At 47.5% G+C, this 21,573-nt stretch overlaps 3 protein-coding genes across 3 annotated transcripts in view; all 3 read right to left on the reverse strand.

The window, feature by feature from the left end:
- The window catches only part of LOC118509919, a 63,407-nt gene extending 50,311 nt beyond the window's left edge, over positions 1–13,096 (reverse strand). The window contains exons 1-2 of the mRNA XM_036051229.1: positions 12,718–13,096; positions 676–1,433 (exon numbers count right to left, since the gene is read on the reverse strand). Coding sequence (XP_035907122.1) covers positions 676–1,181 — 506 coding nt within the window. The 5' untranslated portion in view covers positions 1,182–1,433; positions 12,718–13,096. The remainder of the gene's footprint in view (positions 1–675; positions 1,434–12,717) is intronic.
- A 2,113-nt stretch (positions 13,097–15,209) lies between these two features.
- LOC118509920 (3-ketoacyl-CoA thiolase, mitochondrial) lies at positions 15,210–17,684 on the reverse strand. The gene is made up of 5 exons (XM_036051230.1): positions 17,397–17,684; positions 16,355–16,788; positions 15,978–16,283; positions 15,543–15,898; positions 15,210–15,473 (listed from the first exon to the last, which is right to left on the reverse strand). Exons 1-5 carry the CDS (start codon positions 17,413–17,415, stop codon positions 15,392–15,394), a joined length of 1,197 nt encoding a protein of 398 aa, XP_035907123.1. The 5' UTR covers positions 17,416–17,684; the 3' UTR covers positions 15,210–15,391.
- A 534-nt stretch (positions 17,685–18,218) lies between these two features.
- LOC118513293 (peroxisomal targeting signal 1 receptor) lies at positions 18,219–21,293 on the reverse strand. Its single transcript, XM_036058867.1, has 3 exons — positions 20,398–21,293; positions 20,181–20,330; positions 18,219–20,117 (listed from the first exon to the last, which is right to left on the reverse strand). Exons 1-3 carry the CDS (start codon positions 20,758–20,760, stop codon positions 18,822–18,824), a joined length of 1,809 nt encoding a protein of 602 aa, XP_035914760.1. The 5' UTR covers positions 20,761–21,293; the 3' UTR covers positions 18,219–18,821.
- Between the last annotated feature and the right edge of the window lie 280 nt (positions 21,294–21,573).

A 21,573-nucleotide genomic window follows, 5' to 3' on the forward strand; every position in this document is an offset into this window, starting at 1 on the left:
AGCCCCAAACACAGCCGCCTAATCGAGACCGAACCAAACCTGTTGAAATTGAAGCGCTTTGTAAATATAAGCGCGCATGCTTCCGGCCTTAACCTCCAGGGCCGGCTCTTGAAGGGCCGGTCGTAGCAAGTTCCGTGCATGCAGCGCCACGATCGTACAGCCTTATTAATTAATTGTCCTGCAAAGATCGTGCACTACGCAAGGTATGACGAGGAGAGCGAGAAAGACGGCTGCTAGAGGATCAAGTACACCGATGTAACAATTTATCATCTCCCTAAATGTAACCTGCTCTCAGATGTACTCCGGCGCGAGGGTCTCTTTGGGGCCGTCTGGCACTGCATAAACAAACTACGACCTAGACGCCAATCAGTAACGGAGACGGCACGGATCGGAGCGGCACACTGGCGGGGAAACCTTGGTAAAGGGTTCTTCTCGAAGACGCCCTTGGACCGTGTGAAGACCATTCCTCCGGTGCCTTAATTGATATCGTTTTTGGTGGATGAAGAAGAGAAGGGCTATCCAAAATAAAAAAGTCGTCACCAGCCGACGTTTACCAGGTGGAAGATTTGTCCTCGGAGCAGTTATGACAGAGAAGCGCGACTCTCGTCTAATTATACAAATTTCTTAAAGCTCTTATCTTGAAGGAACGAGAACAAGCAAAAACAGGGTACATACCCACTCGGTGTACGATGTACGGTCCGCTGTCGGAACATGGTCGAACTGCGTCTCGAACGTAGTCCTCCAGTATCTTCACCAGCGGCAGGTCCACTACCAGCCAGCGTGTTACTACGCTCCTTCGTTCGATCCCGTTTGCGGCCCATCACACGCTCGTTCACCAGCACCGCATCAAGCGCATCGAACGACGCCGTCCGGACACCACCTTTCGCACCGGCGTTCGCCATCTTGGGCGATGGCGTCTGGACCCCGTTCTCCTCGTCCGTGTTGATCTTGCACTCCTGCGGGAAGCTATCGTTGAAGGTACGCATCGCTGCCGCACCTGCCAGCTTTAGCCGGTTGCGAAAGATGTCTCCGAACCGACGCACGCCCGACCGGCCCGAACCCGCACTCTGGTTGCTGATGTTGCTGAACGCATCGGACGGATCGACGGAGCTTCGCCGTCCGACCGGGCTGCCGTGGGTGCCCGGCCGCTCATCGATCCACGTCGAGGACATCGTGGGCATCGCGTCAAACGGTGAGGAAGTTGCTTTGACAGTGGCCCGTCAAAGCGTGTGTCATATTCAGCGCTGCAGCGCCCAAATGCCACAGCGCTGGTAGCTGTGACTGCCCGCCCGTACCAAGGCTACTAAATGCATCAAACGCACCACGGTGGTCACTTAATAGAGCTATTTGCGTGCCACTTAAGAGAAAAAAAAACACAAAAAAACAACCTTCGTACACTCAACACATCAATCCCCGCGGCAGATGACAGCTAGCTGAAAGTGAACAAAGACAAAGATGGACATGAAAAATAAGCTTTGATGGAGGCAGAAAAAAAAACAATTTAAATAGAATAATCAAGACCAAGAGGACGACGGGTAAAGGATACCTTACTTTTACTCAGTTTCGATGGTTTTGCCACAGACTGACAGCGACGCAGGCAATTTGACTGCACACACCATTGTCTTTAATTTATCAATGACATTCACCTAAGCGCGCTTCCGACAGATATCTTCATCCAATCGATGACACTTAACTATATGCATAATAAAACTATCGAATACAATGTTTGAAAAATATTCATCCGAAATATTGTCAGATTCCTACCCACTTCCGCTGCCGAATCGCTGGACAGCAAGAAGCAACGGTGCCCAGTTGCTGCTCATCGCTCACGGCACACCGAACCTTCACAGGCCAGTGATAATAATTAATCCAATGAGCAGGCTCAGATCAGAGCTGTTAAGATTTAAAGGACAGTCGAGGCAAGTGCGCCCACCGTCCGGGGCGATCCTGTCCCGTCCGAACCCCACACCGCAATCAACAGCCGGCTGGCCATCTTTCATCGATGATTATGTCATCAATTAGTGGTGATGCTGTATATCACAATCGTATCATTTTTGGGTACGATTCTGTTGCGCTTCACCAACGCTGAACCTCGCTCGCTAATTGGAAGCGAAGGACAAGGGCATCCTCTAATCGTATAAAGATGTTCAGCTTCAGGAGAGGAGGGAAAAAATAGCTAGAATGACACCCAGCGACCCACACGCCACGAAACGTCATCGAACCGGAAAGGACGGCCCAATCGAATGATTTCAAGTCCGAGGAATCCTAATGAGCTATCCATCCAGCAGCTTCCAGGAAGCGCAAGCACGCCATACTGAAGTTATTTCGCTCAAGATGCTCGCTTGCTGTACGCCCCAGCATCTGGTACGGTAGCGGCAAGAATTTCAAATATTTACGTACAAACATCACGCCTTAAAAGGGCCGGCCGGGACTAGGTCCAGTTATAAACTATGCTCGATCACGCGCAAATCGTTCACCTGTTTGTGCGCCGAATTTATGGCCCGCGGTTGAGCAAATGAACCTCTCCTTAAAAAAACCCCCCGACACGATGGCCAGTTGGCAAACAGACAACATAGTCAATGTTGCCATTTACTTACCTACCCAATTCGGTGTCCCCAGCAAACAACACTCACCCTCCAAGAGTCGGCAAGAAGTTGGAGCGAAAAACGCCTAACCCTAATGCTAAGTGCAATCGAATGTTGTCCATCGCGGCTGGATCGTAACATTGTTCTCCACTATTTCCAGCACCATCAACACCTGCTCTGCATTGGTCAACTACGGTATGTCATTTGATTTGCGTGTGTGTGTGTGTACGGGTCTGTCCGATCATTTTACCCACGTCTCGATGAAAGCGAACGCATTTCGTAGCCGTAGACATCTCGGGCTGGCCTTACTGGGCATAGCAATTGCAGCCGGCATTCGACCAGCGACCAGACAAACCCTCTAACCTAGTTTTCCTTTGCAGCACTCGAGATCGCGACAAGACGGCTCCCAGGGCCGCTGGAGCTCCGAACCCAGTGCTTCCCAAGTTGAATTCTCCCCCCTTCGCTCGCAGTCGTCGTAGCAGCATGGGTGGAGTTCTGCAGGTTCTGGCACCGCACGTGCCTACTTTAAGCGATCACTTTCACTAATCACTCCATTAAGTCCCTGGGATCTTAACCTGTGGACCGATCCTTTAACCTGGTCGCCGGTTGGCCCATTCGCGCACTGCCAATAACTTTATCGCCGACGGGGTTCGTCAATCGTACCTGATGCTGGTGGTCAAAGGTACCATCAGGTGAACTGCTGCTGCTGCTGCTGGTTGAGAATTTGGGTCAGCGCAGGCACATTTCGCAAGCACGACCACAACGCTTCGTCCACAACAACAAAAAAAAAAGGCAACTACTCCTAGGACACCTCTCGGGAGACCCCGGGCGCGTTAACCGAGGGCTGACAAACGTTCCACTCGACCACCGATCAATCGATTGATCGATAGACCGTCGGGTTTGCACTCCAAAATTAAATGAACCAGTTTTCTGGGGACAGTGCTTGTGCTGGGGGGCTCCTCTGTTTTGTTTGAAACCTGAAACCTGGGTCCCCATGCCCAACCCTTAAGCTCTAAAGCTGCTGTCTGAAGATAGTCTCCCCGAGAGGGTGCAGTAATCGCGGTGGGATTTACGGTGATGGCACCCGTGCGATAACTCTAACGCTTTAAAAACTGGATTCTGCGCCACCGTTGTCGAGTCTCCAGACAGGGCGTTAGCATACCACATTTTTAATGCTCGCGAGTACAATATAATGTAATTACGAGCATCGTTAATCATTGTGGCACGCATTTCCAGTCCCTCACACCAATTGCACAACAGCTTTTAAATCCCGCTGGGCCGGTGGGGCCACCGCCTTCGCCCTCGATTGCCCGCGGCCGGTGTAATCAGAATCAATATTTTGGTGATTGATTTGGGTCATCCGAACACGCTGCCAACCGGCACTTGGCACACACAGTGAAGTGATCTTGCAAAACCATCTCACTCACTCGGCAAATTGATTTCGCCAAACTGACGTGATGGCGCGCACCGCAGCTCCCCCGGCGATTTAAATTTAACGCTTCACGAAGGTACCACTACACATCTCAAGTGTTGTTGATGATTGCCCGGGTTTTCACCCCTATTTACACATCCCAAAATCATAGCCGCAAAAAAAAACCCGCACGCAGTGCCAAACTTTGCTCCAGAAGTACTCGCTGAATGGGTCTCCAAAGCGGTGCATCGCTACATGGCCGAACATTCGGGTGCCACTGACTGATGAATGATGTTGGTGAAGTGTTTGGCACTCTCTCCGTCTCGCTCTGCCCATTTTGTGCGTTCCATGACGCCACACGGTGCCGTCGGCTACTATCACCCTGCGGCCATCAGCTGAGCGAGTCGGCAGGCAGACCACCTGCTTAACCTACATCCAATCCTTTCATGCGTGTATGTGGATCGTACCAGTATCGGTCGATCGGACTATCTACTACAGGCCCGTACAAGCGCCTCAGCTTCGTGGCATGAAGGTTCAGGTTAAGCCAAATTTACTGGTCCCCCTCATCCCACACTTCCAGGGAATCGAGCCTCCTGCCACCCTGTATTAGATAATTATTGCTTCAGTTTCAACTGCTTTGGCTGTGGTAGCTGGGCCGCGTGCCACCCAAGGGTGACTGAACTTGGAACTTCTGGCCACCGGGCCAGGAAAGAGAGGGCGCGGGCACACACACACACACACACACACACACACACACACACACACACACACACACACACACACACACACACACACACACACACACACCCAAACCGGAATGGCCGGGGCGTATCGCGTTTGACCTAGAATGGCCCGCATGCATGGTGGGCAGGGAGAGCTGGCGATGCACACAACACAGCCGGGGCAAGCTACAAAATGGTACGCTTTAATTTTTCTCTTTACCTGTCATGTGAGATTTATGTTAGTTTATTCGGTGTATTTTTTTGTTATTATTGCTATCTTCAACCACATTCCCCCGGAGTGCCTCGGTTTCTTCGCCCTGATTTCAAGATCTCTCCCCCGGTGACCGTGGAGGATGTTGCACAATCGATGCAACCAGCAGTAGGTGCGACTTTGAGCAACGAGTTTGAAAGAGGTCTTATCGGGGATGGGGGTCTTCAGGTGACCTTAGACTTAGGGGAGAGTGTAAATTCATACCGCAGAGGTATGCTTCCGTGGTATAGTCCAGCATGGGTGGGTTAATGGCTTCAATATTGCTAAATTGTATTACATAGTTGATGCATTAGACCTTGCGATCTTGTGAGCTGCTAGGAGACACAACTTGATGCTTCATTATTCATATGATCTTCAAAACTGTTTATAATGTCCAAAAATTATTGCTTTTAAGCATCATTGGTTTCCCTCTCACTGGAGCGGTCCGATGGCCGAAGCCATAGCGGCGCCAGTCTTCACACAGCAGCGCTGGGAATCAATTCCCATAGTCTCCCACAGGCAGGATTCACACTCGACTCCCCGTACGCAGGACTGACTATCCATCTATGGGTTGAATTAAGTCACGAAAAACTAGAAACGGCCAGCCAAGCAGGACTCTCGAGGCTGTTTTTCGAGGATTCTTCAGCAGACAGCCCGGTTCGAGATCTAATTTTGACTGGAAGTAGACAGGTAGATGCGGTTGTATTATCGTCATGTACTTTACTCCTCAACTATATAGCGTTGGGAACCTTGTGAGGTCTTGGCTTACCATTTCTGGCTTCCTTGAATTAATTTTACCCGAAGCTGGATAGTTATTTCTGCCTACGGAGAGACGGTCTGGACGGGATTCGATAGCCAATCAGACTATTTGCAATGATATTTGCATAGTTTAACGGGTTTTTTTTATGAATTAATAATTTAAGTTTGAAGTCGGGTCAAAATAAACCGCACAGCTTGTGTGGTACCTTCAGGTTCAGCTGTTGATTTCTGTATAGCGTTAATATTGCATAAAATGTCAATAAATGTACCATATCCTCAAGACTTTCGAAAGGTTATGGACAACTGGCGCCACATTAACACCCAATAATACGACCATCACCCCAACAAGGACACTCTCGTTAACCACATACATCCTGTAGCACTCCTGTCATCAAGATCACTATCTTAACGCGATAATAAGGTCAAACTCATTTAAAGTGCTCCATTTTCAGCATGGTACCCATGAAGCTAATGAAAACTGTTCCAATTACCTTACGGCTATCAGCTGAAACTGGTGCAGCCAAAACAAGACATCCAAATATGGGATAAATCACATCTCACAAACTCTCGCGCCCTGGGACAAAACTACATTCTTAAAGTCACACTCATCAGGAATGAGCTTCGGCTCATTTCGATTCGGTTGATCCTCGCAGAAAAGGAAGCATGACGAAGCGGCCCACGTAACCATCCCGCGATGGGATACATGGGTACGATGAGTGTAAGCGTAATGGGAACTTAATTAATTACAATGTCAGCGTGTCTCGATGACCAGTAACTCGCCCACCAACGACTGCCCCATCCTCCTCTGCGATGAGTGTGTGTCTGTCCTACGGGTCATTAAACAACGGCTAAAGCCGATCGGTAGCCGTTTTGCAGGCAAACAAATCCCCATTGCCAAATCGTTGCGCAACCACCCACCCCAATGATTTGCATGTAAGCGCACGTAAACAATACTCCAATACGTTTTCCCACATCCACGGCCGGGCTTTCGATCGTAGAAGATGCAAGCACTCCGGAGAGCAGACGACGTTCAGCTTTGTGGACGTTACGCATCTTCCTGCAGGGAGGTCATTGCTGGTGAAGCAGAGATCTCGTCAACCTCGGGAGGCTTCTGTCTGGCAGACCCAACCCTGTCGAAAGGGACCTATTGGATATTCCTGACCATACTTCCCCATTTTGCCGATGGTCCGTCCCGTCTGACGTGACGGTTTGTTTATTAAGATGTAAATTTTTGCATTGCCACACTTCAGATCCACCCCATTCATCCGTTCGAAGCTCCGAAGAGCTGTTTAACGATCGGGATTTATGTACGCCGGACGCAGTACAATGGTCCGAGACGGGCATCTACTAGGGTGTGATGCTCTGTAAAGCCGGCAGGATTGCATGGCTGCTGTAGAAGCATTTGCCTGATGACGACTTAACTTCGGAAAGCACGTCCAGCCTCCAGTTCGGGAAGGGTTTCAAAGCTGGTTAACATCGATCCGTCCACCGATGAATGGCAGCCGGGTCCAAGAGGCCCGCAAGGCATGCGATTTGATCTGGCCCGGGCGCACTAGCCAACTGATCGACAGCCGCCTGCACTTAGGTAGCTTAGGATCGTGATCGGAATGTCGAGCCCTGGAACGAACCCAGGTTCACCAACTCGCGCCACGGTGATCGTTTGCGTGCCAATCCTGTCTTAGCCTACTCGCAATAGCAAGTTCCCTTCTAGCTCTCCAGCATCCGTACCAACCATGGAGGGGAAGAAGAAAGCTGGCCGGTGCACCAGCGAAGGCTCAATGCAGCTGCAGAGCAAGTAATGCTCACCCGCGCACACCGACAATGAGCAACAAGCAAACCCCCTTCCGAAAGTGAAAGTAGTCGTAGTCGGCGAAACAGTGCCTCGTGTGCCAAAGACCGGAGGCGAAATGCTAAAATTTGGAGCATTTCTCAATTACGCCACACGACCGAACGAACAGGATCGTTCCCGAACTGGCAGGCTTTTATCTTGTTCCACCGTAATCGTTTCCAATTGTTCGGAACGGGTGGCTGGAGCAACAACAAAAATGAGGTTTGAATATCATGCGCAGCCTTTTTGGCAGAGACATTATGCGCCAATTTAGGTTGGCTAGCTCCCGGCTGGTCCCGGCAATCAATGATGGAGCCGGCAGTAAATGTAACGAAAGTGCCCTGCAGCTGTTCGCCAATGTCTACTGAGTTGGTTATTATTCATAGGCTTTATTTATTGCGGACCAATCATCAGGCTGTCCAGGCCAAGAGAGCTGTTCTTTTATTTACTTAGCAAACATTAGTTATCCTTCAGGTTGTCCAATAACCTTCTCTTCTACTGTTACTTCTGGTTTTAATATCTGCAACTAGAATATTACCATGTCAATTGTGTCCTCCTTGACCTCACTTGACATGACTCTTGAGTACAGGAGTCCTGCGATAACCTCGATACATCCCCAACTCATTCTATTTGGTCATTTCAAATTTAAAGCTCTAGCTATCCAATCATTCTGTTACAATATTAATAAAGTCAAGCAGGCAAGCGCTCTTCAATGTTCTGCATGAAAATCTGAAGCAAGAAAACATTGCTATTGCTCTTATAACTCTTAACCGAGGTTATATTTTTGTCGTTCTGGCTCATAAACTTGTACCACGTTGCGCACAATGCTACCCACAAGAAAAAGATAACCCTCGGTAACTAATGTTGCAAGTTCTACCATAAGCGTAAACGTTGCCGAGTTAATGTTGCTACCTTAGCTTTTTGCACAATAACTAAGTCGCGAAGTTCAACTCAGATTCAGCATCACACAGCATGCTGCACGCTTCAAACCACTCTCACATTACCCAGCATTAGTAACTCCCGCTACCCGACGCATCTCGTTTCGCCAAAGCTCACACAGAACACGATCTCTCTTGGACCATCGCAAAAAAAAACCCACCCCGTCCGAGTACGTCCAATGCGGGGTACTAAAAACGGGGCACATAAATCATCCCCTTCGAGCGGCGAGAGGCAGCTGGCTGGACACCGACTCTATCATTGGCGCAAGGGAGGGAGGATCTCATTCTATCGACACCAGCTTTGTTCTTCGACACGCTCCACCCCGGCGCACACTCTATCTGTCCGGTTGCAGTGGGTTGCACCAGCAGCTCCAGCGCCAGTAGCATTGCGTATCATCGGTGCACTCCAGCGCCGCATCAGTGTGGTGTGGGTACACCGAAACGATATGGGGTTCACTTTTCGCAACTGCACACAAACAGACTCAAACACCTTGTATGGGTTCCAGCTGCAAACCGGCAGCAGACGCGTGTCTTATCCCGCGTGCGGTCGGAAAAGGCGGTTTGGGTGCAGCGAAATGATTAGTTGGTGTGCTTGGAGCAGCCAGTTGGAACCACATCGTGCATCTTGGAAGATTTCATTAATCTCAAGGTGTAACACGCCCCAATTCAGCCACGATTGCAGCTAGACGAACGGGAGCTATCACGAACAGAGAACAGGGGCACAGTTAGTAGTAGAGACCCCGGTTTTCGGTTATATATACAGATTAAAAGTGATTTGAAGTTGGAGTGCTTTCGAGAGCTAGAACGAATCAGAACAGCCACCTGTCCTCCTGGAACGGTATCGATTTACAGAACCGTAAATCATAGGAACTTTGAATAATTGTTTGTCTTACTAATTGTTAAGGCCCCAAAACAAGGAAGAACCGAAGATACAAATCTCCCAGGGAAAAAACAGGAAACGATAAATATTGTGGACAAATGAGGTGACCCACTGAGACAGCAAACAATCAAAGCAAATCAATCGAACGATAAATCTGGCTTTTTAATTGAGTTGCCTTCGATTCTCGGCCAGTAGAGCACAAAACATCCTTCAGTTTGGGCGATTTTACGCAATACTAGTCGCTGTTACGCTGTTGAAACTCGCAGCTAAGAACAACTTGAACGAAATCCCTACTCGTTCTACTCGTGTGACAAATTTTGGCAGGAAGTGATCTCTCTCTAGCGTTGCGTACCTAAAATCTGGCCTGCGATTTATGCATATCGCGAGGTGACAGCTTCAAACTCCCATAAGGTGTGAAAATAAAATATGAAACTTAACGCAATATATCTATCCGCCTTGGCCAAGGTCACCGGAACTGCAGGTTTGAACCTAAACGCTACGCTCCACACCGTCGCCCGAATTTAAGCCGAGGAAATCTATCGCTCCCGGTGGTGACATGCCGGGTTTCCGTGTGGTAATATTTTTTTCTCCTCTAGTTTTTAGGCTTATGATTTTTGGTAGAGATTAAGATGCAAACCACTTGTGACTGATTGGCATGAAATGGGCAAGCAGTGCTGGGGAGACTCATAAAGTTTGCCAATCTGCCAAGGTGTTAAATGGTATTAGATTGCTGTTGTTTTGTTTTGTCTCTTTAGCTTAACTAAACAAAAATAGCATGAACCATGAATAGTTTGACCCATACATCGTTCCAAATCGAGCTGAAAAGCATCGTAAACCAACAACATTTGAATCACTAAATTATTGTTAAAAATAGTAAATATAATTTAAATTATTATTCAAACTATTAATACCTGTTAAATCGATAGGATTATTGCTTAAACAAGCGTATGAGAAACATATGAAATTTTCTGTTCTTCTCTTAAAAGATCAATAATTATAATTTATTTAAAAAATTGTTTCTTCAAAAGTTCTTAAGACAACAAAAGAACCAAATCTCTTCATAAAAGAAACTCCATAGGAAAAAATCGTGTAAAAATTCTTGTTGATCTGTGTCGATTAACATTTGTTTGAATGGTATTAAAAACCACGACCTAATTCCACGCGGCACATCATCAAAAGTGTGTGGGAAAATTTATGAACTTCTGCCTGATGGCAGAATCATGGCCACGGTTAACGGCCACCACCGCCCCATAACATATAAATCACTACGGACCTCGGACCATCGTAAGTGTCTGTGAGTGTTTATGTGTGTGTCAACCTTTGCAGGAGAAATATGGTGCAAATTTAATCATCGTGGATTAGCCTAAGCCCCTGACCAAACCCTTTTTCCCATCCATCTCACGCACCGAAGTGAGAAACGATGCCAAATTTACGAAACCAACCAGCCGGCCGATAACTGAACGGCCGGCCAACTGTAAATCTTCTCCCGAGCCGTAACGAAAAAGGGGTTTGGAACATTAAAGCCAAGACTGCTTGCCAAGACCACCACCAAGCTAATCATAAACATCCCCAGCAATTAATAAGCACTAATTATCTTGGCTTGGGCCTTATCACCCAGAAACCAAAAGGAGCCTCAAACCTTGCGGCTGGGTAAAAAAAGAAACCGGGACGGCCGGCACGCGAACCCCCGCGTCTTTTATTTCGATACCAGACGGTTTTCCAGGCCAAACACTTTTGCTACTTTGCCGGTCCGGGAACCTACCGGTTCTACTACCGACGTCTACCGGGCACGATTCAATTCTTCCGGCGCCCTCGCGCCTTTCTTTATGGCTCGTTCCGCCACCCGTTCGGTATGTGTGTTGTGGGTGGGAGGGGGTGCGGTTGGAAAATCCCCCACCCCCCGGGAAAAAGGGGAGAAAATCAAAGCTTCAGATCCAGATCACACTCCCCCGAATCACTCGAACGGCACACACAATTTCATGCTGCACTCATTATTGGTTGACTCGGTCATTCATTATTTGCTGCTGCCGTTGTGCTGTGAGTGCTTTTTACCTATTTTTGCTGTTAATTCACTTTATTTCACTCACTCGACTCGGTTTCTTCACCATTGTTTACTTTAGTTCATTAGTTAGTTTATTGTTTGTTCTTTTATCATTTCCTTTATTTTACTAAATATTTCATTTCTTTATGTTTTATTTTTCATTTTACTTAAACTTTATTTTACTTTTTTAATGGGAACTCTTTCATTATTTAAAGTTTAATTGTTTGTTCTTGACTTTTATCTTTTCTCTTTCTTGATTTTTCATTTTTTTCGTTTCTTTTTCTTAAATTGTTTCACTTTATTTTACCTTCCTAATGGCAAATGCTTATCGTCATCAGCCTTCTTGCATTTGTTTGCTTTCTTTTTCCTTTCTTGCACTCACTCGCACACAACGGTACACACCAATGCTTCCCTCATGCCAAGCGAGACAGTACAATTGGTGTTTTATTTCTATTGATTTTAGCACGCCACTTCCACCCGCACTTCCACACCACCCGTCGTCGTCCAACTTCTTGCGGTGGAAGCTATTTTCCACTGTATTTGCTTTTCGCTTTCCACTCGCTCTTTTCAACAACAAATTCACTAACATCACCGTTCGAAAAGAGAAAAACCAAGAAACTGTTCACAAAAAACAAACCTCCGAAACGTGTGTTGCATTTCCTCCTACACTCTACTAATCACGGTCAATCACGGACTTGGGGGGGGGGGGGCAAAAGAAAGAAAACAAAGAAGAAGAATAGCTTGCGTTTTCACGTGTTCCCCAATTTTTCCCCACTCACTAACGCGCGTCACGCACACACGCCCGCACGCACGCATGATTTCCGTTTTCCGCTAAATGGCGCTGCATTTCCCAGTGAACCCGGCACGAAGTGTGAAATGCAACACCACCCACCTAATCCGCCCGCTATATCGGTGTGGCAATCGGGTAAAAATGCACTGAATGTGAATTCCTTAAATGATTGCGCAAAAAAAAACAGGATTGAGGTTATGAGGATGATCCTCTGAGGATGAGGATCAGCAATGGCCGTCGAACGGTAGCAAACGCCGACACCAAACAGTAATCTCACATGGCACAGGACCTAAACACCGTTCATTTTTCTTTTCTCTGTAGGTTTTGCTGCCCGCAATGGCGCTCGAAACCGGATCACACAAAATGAGCGATTGGTGAGGAAGAAGATCGGAAAATGGTGATGCTCTCCAGATGGTGTTGCTGAGGTTGATCGACAAACAAAGACAACGCTTGATTTTTTTTCTTCTCTTAACACAGACTGCTCAAGCATTTTAAAATGATGCATTTTAATACCTTCTTTTCACGCTGATTGCATTCGCCGACGAAAAACCAACCGAAAAAAATGCAACGAAGCACACACTCACGCCGCGCGTTGTCACCGTCACGAAACACCCAAAGAGCGCGGGCACACACACACACAATACGCAATACGCTACAAGATGCAACTCGAACCACAAAACTTTAGCTCAACACCAAAAGCACAGGATTATCGCGGCGGCCCCGGGAACGGTTGCATCGATAACGCGCGCTCACGTCTGCCCAGATGCAACGCTGCTAGTGTGACGGGTATGGAGCGACTGGCGAGAAACAATAGCTACACGCGCTGTGGCGATACCACGGTATGCCCCCTTCCTGGCCAAAAACTGGTGTGGGCTCGTGTACGATGGCGGCATGCTCAATCCCACCGGACGGGGGGGCTCCTACCGTAAAGCACTGAAGACTCGACGCTCGCACGCTCTCTCGCGGTGAGCTGCAAGTTGCCGATGCGTGATCTTCGCACTCTTCAGGTGGTGGGAAGTGGTTTACGTTTCTTGTTGGTCCGATGTTGGTGGTGCAAGGTATTGTTCTCTTGGCGGTTTCGGAAGGATTACAATCCGTTAAAAAATGTGTAGCTTTAGCGATCTCATCACGAAGTTTTTAATTTTTTTCTGATCTTATCAACTTTAAATTCCTTTCGGTAAGATCTGTCGCTCTGGAACAGCAAGCGAATCTTCTAAAGCAGATACCTGATAACAGGAGCACTTGTTGGGAGTCCTCGCCACAACTTCTACTCATCTTCACAGGAGAAGTTTGAACAGAATTATAAGAAGATCATTGAGCCAAGTAGTGGCTGCTTACCGTGATCTAACGAATGCATTTAACTCCAAGAAAAAAGCTACAAAAATATTGTCCTCGTCTTCAACAAAGTTGGTCCTTTGGCAGTTAGCTGAGACCTTAGCCATTGCTGACGTTAAATAATTTGTTAAGATTGTTAAGCTCTTTCTGAACCAGTACGATCAGTAGCTACTCTGTCTTGATTACGGAATTAAAAGCAAATGTGGACGACTAGGTAGAGGATTGCTTGAAATGTTTTTATTTGTATTAAGATGTTATAAGGTAGTTGGAAGTTTCTTCGATATTTTTTACAAGTGCTATCATTTGCTCTTTATCTGTGGCTTTATCGCAGACCTGAAGTCATATGGACAGCTTCATATCCCACATGGGTGGAGCATTTTGTATGACAATATTAATCTTGTCCAGGATATTCATGCTCTATTTCACTGATTATTCTACGACGATTGAAGTCTGATGACCAACCATATAATTCGTCTTTCAAACGGAAGCTCTGAAACCTGGGTTCAAGCTTCAACAACGATTAAGCCTCACATTTTCTCGTCAGTTTCTGCTCCATGTGAAGAGTCCTCTAGCACTATTACCAATATTTTACAATCTTGTTTTGTAAAATTTGAAGCAGTCAGCCAAAACATCTCAGCATTTTTAAGTTTTTTACTCAGTGCTTATACCTGTAGTACGAACAAATCGTCAATTCAATCAATCTACTGTTTTGGCCTTAGCTCCTCCAATCCAATTAGAAACGCTCTATTTTTTTATCTGCATCTTCAACAGAGGAAAAAAAATATTGAAAAATAAACTTAAAAAATAAAGTAGTAAAATTAACCTGCAAATACTTTTAAGCTATTTTTATCAGTTTCCTGTTTATTATTTTTAAATTTATTTATTTTTTTAAATCCAAAATTCCACCTCATAGGGGAATGTCTTCAGGTGCGTTTCTGCAACGCATCTCCACCATCTCAGACTATCTTAAGCATTGTGAGAGAAATCTTCGCTCTCCTGAGCATAATCGTGGTGGTGAGTGGTGAGCATGTGGTGAGCGAAAAGAAACCCCCGATGCTGCAACAATTGTACGATCATGCCTGCGTACCCGAGCGCAGATCTCCACCACGTTCGAGAGATAAATCCAGAACTCCAACGAAAGCAAAAGTGTTTTCTTTTTTAAGCCTCTTTGGTCTCGTTTCGCCTGTTTTCCGCCGTCTTCTTCGCTTAATGCTTATGCACCAATTGATTCGCACCTGGTTGACTGACACGAAACGCCGGTTAATGATCCCGATCGGCCCCAGACTGGCTGGACTGGGCCGCACGAGCGCATCGATCCGGTTTATTGTTTTTGGAGCAAACGGAGATCAGATTTTCGTGGCAACATATAGGAGAACATGTTTAGGAGCAATAATTGTGCTGCTGCATCGCAGTTCATTGCGCATTATTGCCAAACACTGCTTGCGTTTGCTTTCTGTGCCACAAACACTCGATCAATTTAATTATCAGTCGATTACAATTTACGTGTAGGGCTCTTCCGTTACAATTATGTATGCATGATCGCTTGCCGCTTGCCTTCACGGTTCATTCCATGGTCGGAAAAGACCCAAGAAACGGATGATTATCTGATGTTTAAATTAAAATACCATTACAAATCTAATTATTCTAGAACAATTAAGAGGAAACCCATGTGGAGTGTTTAGACAAAAATGCACTGTTTTACTCGTTGAAGATTCTTAAAAATACTACACAAAAACGTTTGTTCACAATCTTTTCAACCTGCTGTTTTGCTACAAAAAAAATAAACACACTTTGCTTGAGGTACGTTTTCGATTGCTCTTCCTGGATAGGTTGATGGTGATGTTAGCGGTTTCTAGACGGACTCCAGCAGCAGTGCGATACCCTGTCCTCCCCCAATGCATGCCGATCCGACAGCCCGCTTGAGGTTCTTTCGCCTAGAATGTGTGAACATGATTATAAAAATGCTGTTCTTCGCTAGTACAAATCCGTTTCATGTTACTTACTTCATCTCGTGCACTAGATGGCCGGTAATACGCGATCCAGAAGCACCAAGCGGATGACCCAGCGCAATTGCACCACCGTTCAGGTTCAGCTTGTTAATATCGAGTCCGAGTTCCTGGGCGCAAGCCAACGTTTGCGCGCTGAACGCTTCATTAATCTCAAACAGATCCACATCGTCGAGCTTCAGTCCGGCCACGTTCAGCACGTTCCGAATCGCCGGTACCGGACCGATGCCCATAATCTCCGGCGGTACACCGACCGTACTGTACGCCACCAGTCGTGCCAACGGTGTCAGGTTGTGTTTCTTGATCGCTTCCTCCGACGCCACAACAACCGCTGCAGCACCATCACAAATGCCCTTAAGTAATGAGAGAGAAAGAAGCATTTGAAAATAAAAATAATTGGAAAAATTTTCTTCCAAAGCACCCCATTCTTACCGAAGCAGTTCCCGCGGTGACGGCACCGTTCTTCTTGAACAGCGTTGGAAGCTTCGCCAATCCCTCGAGCGTCGTCTGCGGGCGCGGATGTTCGTCGACCGCAAAGTCAACCTCCTTTACCTTAACCTTTAGCTTGAAGGGGGTGATTTCCGTCTTAAATACGCCCTCGTCGTTGGCCTTCTTCCAGAGCTGCTGCGAACGGTACGCAAACTCGTCCACCTTTTCGCGCGGGATCTTGTGCTTTTCGGCCAAGTTTTCGGTCGTCAGTGCCATGGGGAGTTTGCAGTACGAGTCGGTTAGACCGGTCTAGAAAAGAAGAACGAATATTACTCTTAAGATGGTTTATTTAATAGGCATTCGGTTGTATCTGCACTTACCCATAGGGCATCCTCCAGCGCTGGGCTAGTTCCGAGCGGAATGCCAAACCGACTGTTACGCAGCGTGTACGGTGTTTGGGACATGTTGTCCACTCCACCGGTAAGTGAAATGTGAGCAGCACCGACGAGAATGTCCTGTGCTCCGTTAACGACCGCCTGGAAACCGGATCCACACAGACGGTTCACACCGAGCGCTGGTCGTTCGATCGGTATGCCACAGCCGAGTGATACGTGCCGGGGTAGGAACGCACCATCGGTCGACGACAGTACCAGCACCTGGCCGATGTTTACGGAATCGACCTGGTCAGGCTTGAGACCGGCCGCATCAAGGGCCGCCTTTGCCGCTACCGTCTGCAGCTGCGTTGCGTTGGTGTTCTTGAACGCTCCACCGAAGGTGCCGAAAGCGGTACGCTTGGCCGCCACAATGAAGACTCCTGATGGGCAAAACAGATAAGCAACATCAGAACGATCAGTGGGGTAAGTATATGGGGAGGGGTGCAATGCAAAACATGGTGCAGGAAATATGCTGGCACGAAGGGGGGGTACTGAAGTCTGCCCACTATCAGGATTATCAGCATCACACCCGGAGAAAAAAGTAGGTCCATTTCCTTATCAACCTGTCCGAACCCTATTCGCGTGCTTGTTTGATGGTGATAAATGAGGGCTTGGAACGGGTGGACTTCTACAAGTCATGTGTTTACTTGAAAATTACTTAACAACTTTAAAAAACAGCTTCAAAATATTAAAACAAAACTTAAGCAGGATCATAAAAACCGGTAGAAAAATGAAGCTCTTAGCTAAGATGAACAGATCTCGCTACGTCATCAGATCGGACTTTGACCCGGCAATGACCAAGCCATTCGGTGCTGAATGATAGCGATGATCAAAGTCCAACTGAATAACTATTACATCCTTCTATAAAGTGGGCGCATTCCCTAACCCTAAGCTGTACCTCTGTAATACATTACAATTTACTACAAATCCGAAATACCTTAACCGGATGGGTGAGCGCCTTTACAATGTAATGCAAGCCGAATCTTACCTTTCGTAAGTGCTGCCATTTTTTTGGGATGACTGATGCTGGTTTTAAAAACAAAACTTTACTTGACAAAATAACACACAATTGCACACAGAACACGGCTAACAGCAGCCTTTTAGTGTAATACGTTATCTAAAACGCTTACAGCAAATTTAACAACAAGACCCGAACCCACCAACTGTTGCAACTTGCAGTGAAGAAAGTAGTGAGCAGCAGCGAAACGACGACGGCAGTCCCTGTTATTTACGGCCGCTAGTAATGTTTTCTTCTTGTTTTAGCGAAAAGGAATGGGCGTATGAATAGCAGTGCTCTCTTTTGCACCTGATTGTGGGATAGAATGTTTATCATCTTCCTTCGCATTTCATCGACTAGCTGGTTTACGACATACGGTTGAATACTGTGAGAATAGCATTTGAACCGACAGGTTGTTTTGATTTTAAATTGAGCGTTATTGAGCGTCTATCATCCAAAAATAAAGTCCTTGATAACGAGAGGTCATAGCTTCCCGTTGTGTGCTAGAGTCCTTAAATACTTAGAGTTTTATTTTCCATGTTCTGATCGTTAGACCGAGTCTTGTTTGCATTCAGGGTCGTTTGCCAGTCTTGCTAGTCCTTTGCAAGGGAGGTGCCTCGTATTTCACTCAAGACCATTATCTACGTCGTGGTATCCGACGAAACAACCAAGATGTCCCATTATTATGGATACCCCTCCAGATCTCATCTGAGTCCCATATACTCTGCCAAGGAATCACGCGGAGAGACTGTTAGGGGCGCGTCATTTCTTTCCAGACTAACTTAAAATAAAGCCTCACAGTAAACAAACACATTTTCCCTTGCTCTCAACCAGGATATTGCATCAATAATAATATATATATTTATCTAGTAGTAAAATGTTGGGAGCTTCTTCAAACCCTCTCTTTAGCGTGCTGGCAGCATACACTTGTTAATCACTCTCTACACCTCCCTGTGCCCCAACGAAATTCCTTGCCTTTATGTTTTAGGTACTTGTATATTAAATTTTGTTGCATTGCTTTCGAAGCCTAAACGTTTATGCACGCTCCGCCGAGTGTAATTGTGCCCACATGCGGCTTCCCCTTCGCCCTTGCTTCCCTATTATAATTTTACTAGCAAAACGGAAAACCAAAGACACACACAATCGTTCGTAACGAAATATGTTCAACATAAACCCTTTTTCCGTCGCTTCGACAAACACCCCGTAAAACAAACCCCTTTCCAAGAACTCGTTCACCCAATCCCCACAATTCCAACCTCCGTCGAATTTGTACTTATGCACTAAGTCCCATTACCCGGCACCCCGGCATTGCATCGGGCACTGCAGCCTGGGGTGAATCTAAATATCCACGTTTGAACGCTAACCTACGCACCGCCGATCCAGTCGTCACCTGCGACTACACCCATTGCCCGTCCGTTAATCGTTGCTCATCGGAAACTCGCGATTCAACACCTCCAGATCGCGATTGTCGACGGCCGTATGCAGATCGCTCCGATTCATCAGCGACAGCACCATGCGCAGCAAGCTCCAGATTGCACTGGACATTTGATTCGACATCGATTGCACCTTTAGCCCGGAACGAACGGCCGAGTTGGCCTGAAGGTTCAGCGCCGTCAGCAGATGTTCGGCCGCCTCCTTGTACGCCTTCAGATTGACGCAAATCACACCGACGTTGAACCGTGCCCGGATAAACCCGGGATGGTAGGCGAGCGCGCGCTGATACGCATCGACCGCCTCTAGTGAACGATTCCCGTTGGCCAGGCTGGCACCGAGCCGATTCCAGGCTTTCGAACTTTCCGGGCGTACCTGCAGCACCGCATTGAAACAATCGACCGCTTTGTTGTACTCGGACGACAGATTGAACAGTACACCCAGCGCTTCCTGTATGTCGGCATCGATTTCCGTCGGCGATTGCTGCACCGCCTTTATGAAGAGGTCCTGCACATCCTTCAGCTTCGGTCCACCCATCAACGAGCTAGCCATGGGGGAGTCCTGTGCCTGGAGCATCTCCGGCGGAACGAGATGTTCGTACTTCGGGTTGCACTTCATCCAACGGACCAGCATCCGCAGGGCGTTGTTCTGTAGCACCTCGTTCGTGTACGAAATGGCCAGTGCCATCAGCACGGGCATGTTGTTGGGATTGAAGGAAAGCGCTTTGTTAAATGCGGCGATCGCATTCGGATCCTTCTCGTTCTCGGCCTGCGAAAAGCCAAGTTGTTCCCAAATTTCCGGATTTTCCGGATCCTGCTTGACGGCCGATTCGAAGCACAGGACCGCACTCGGTATGTCACCCTGCTCCAGGAAAGCTTTCCCCTTCTCGAACGCATTCTCCACGTCCGTCATTGGGTTTTCTTCGTCGAATTTGTACTCCTTGAAGGGATCGTAGAAATCGTTAAACTCGGACAGCCATGGATGCTTGCCTTCGCTTTCCGACAGCGTTCGCCACTCGTCCTGCAGTCGCTCCCAAAATTGCTTGTTATAGTTATCCGATGCTTCGTCCTGTTCCTGCTTCTCATCCACAAACGCCTTCGCCCAATCATCCTCCTGCTTTTGGGCTTCCTCCGGTTTACTTTCCTGCTGCTCCACTTTACCCTTGGACGAGCTCGCTTCCAGCTCGTCGAATCGGTTCGCCCACACGCTATTGGACACTTCGACGCCTCCATCGTTAATCCGAACGTTTCCCGCACTTACATTACCCATAAAGCGTACAAACTGAAATGGGAAATGATTTCTTTGCTAAGCGACCAACCCGACCTGTTAATGCTAGCTTCTTACCTCACTCTGGCGTATGTTAGGATTGTACATTTGACCGGGGTATGCCTGATACATAAAGTCACTGGCCGCCTGCCGAACTGTGGGCTGTTGCTGCTCCGTTGCGTCTCGCAAATTTGCATGTATCGGCGGCAAGTGCGATTGGGACCAAACCTGCCGTAAAACCAAGTGAACAGGGAAGGTAAGGCTTGTGATCAGCGGACAGCTCACCATTACTTACACTCGAAAGCTTGCTTTCCTCTCGCGGTTGCGTGGCATCGGCACGAAACTCCTCCGCCCAGGCACCACCCGGTCCTACCATATCGATCGACCGGCCCACCCCAACCATTTGCTGCTGCCGATGATTGTGGGCATCAATTTCACGCATCTCTTTCAGCAGCTCATCCATCCGGAAGGTCTGTGGACCGGGCGCAATCTGGTCCATGTATTCCTTCACGAGCTCACGATCCGCCCCGGCGAACGAACTACGCCCACCGGCCAGGCCTTCATCCTGTAGGGCAACATCTCGCCGCACCTGCCGGCCTAGATTCATCAACGGGTTCGCACCGCCACATTCCGGCTCGACAAGATCCTTAAAGGACATTTTCGTTTTGTTCCGATGCACAACGAAGATTATGCGAACGTCGCTCAACCGACCGGTTTACCAATTGTTACCACCAGCCGGAAGAAGGTGGCCTGTTCCGGACACCCCTTTTTTGATCGCTAGTTCGTTGCCAACCCGCCACCAACATATATCATCGAGTTAGGCACTGAGCTTGAGCTTAGGTAGGCTATTGCGGCAAAAAGCCTGGATTTCGCCTATCGCTGCCCCTTTTCGGCAGTGATCTTGGAATGACTGATAAACTGATAACAGGCACCTAGGTCGTTGATGTCGAAGCTACTCTATATTGCTTGCGGTACGAATCTGTCTCCAGTCGCTGAGCTTTCGACCGGAACTGCTTGCACCTTTCCTTCTCACGATGACCTTTGCCACGAAGGCCGGGATGCTGTGTCCCGGTTTCTGCTTGTTCTTTTTTTTAACCGGAACACTACGTTGCTGGTGCTGTTTACCAATTCCGTGCAGAATTATTGTTTTTTTTTTTTTTGTGCAAAGTTATCAAAATAGTTATTTTGCTGTGTGTGTTCGGGCCGGTCTATGCTGTCAACTTGAAAGCTTCAAATGACATTTAGATGGCTAGGGTGACCAGCAAAGGGGTTTTGAAAGGATTTGTTTTTGTCGAAGCAAACCGAAACCGTCTTCCATTTTATTCGGGGAATTATTAAGGATTTCGTTCAGACCAGAAGACCTGAGGGAACGTGATGAATATGCTGGACTCGAGGCATAGGCACGATACATAGAGGAGCTTGTTGGCTGGATCAAGTGGAATCAGACCTGAAGGGAGATCGGAAGTAGCCG

This window comes from Anopheles stephensi, chromosome 3 (genome assembly GCF_013141755.1).
Source record: "Anopheles stephensi strain Indian chromosome 3, UCI_ANSTEP_V1.0, whole genome shotgun sequence".
Taxonomy (NCBI): domain Eukaryota; kingdom Metazoa; phylum Arthropoda; class Insecta; order Diptera; family Culicidae; genus Anopheles; species Anopheles stephensi.

Coding starts and splice junctions, on each gene's coding strand:
- LOC118509920 (XM_036051230.1), bottom strand. Junction 16,284..16,354: donor CGCTGGAGGATGCCCTATGG/GTAAGTGCAGAT, acceptor CTTCTTTTCTAG/ACCGGTCTAACCGACTCGTA. Junction 15,899..15,977: donor TCACCGCGGGAACTGCTTCG/GTAAGAATGGGG, acceptor TCATTACTTAAG/GGCATTTGTGATGGTGCTGC.
- LOC118513293 (XM_036058867.1), bottom strand. CDS start 20,760: ATGTCCTTTAAGGATCTTGTCGAGCCGGAATGTGGCGGTGCGAACCCG. Junction 20,331..20,397: donor AGGAAAGCAAGCTTTCGAGT/GTAAGTAATGGT, acceptor GTTTTACGGCAG/GTTTGGTCCCAATCGCACTT. Junction 20,118..20,180: donor CTAACATACGCCAGAGTGAG/GTAAGAAGCTAG, acceptor TTCCCATTTCAG/TTTGTACGCTTTATGGGTAA.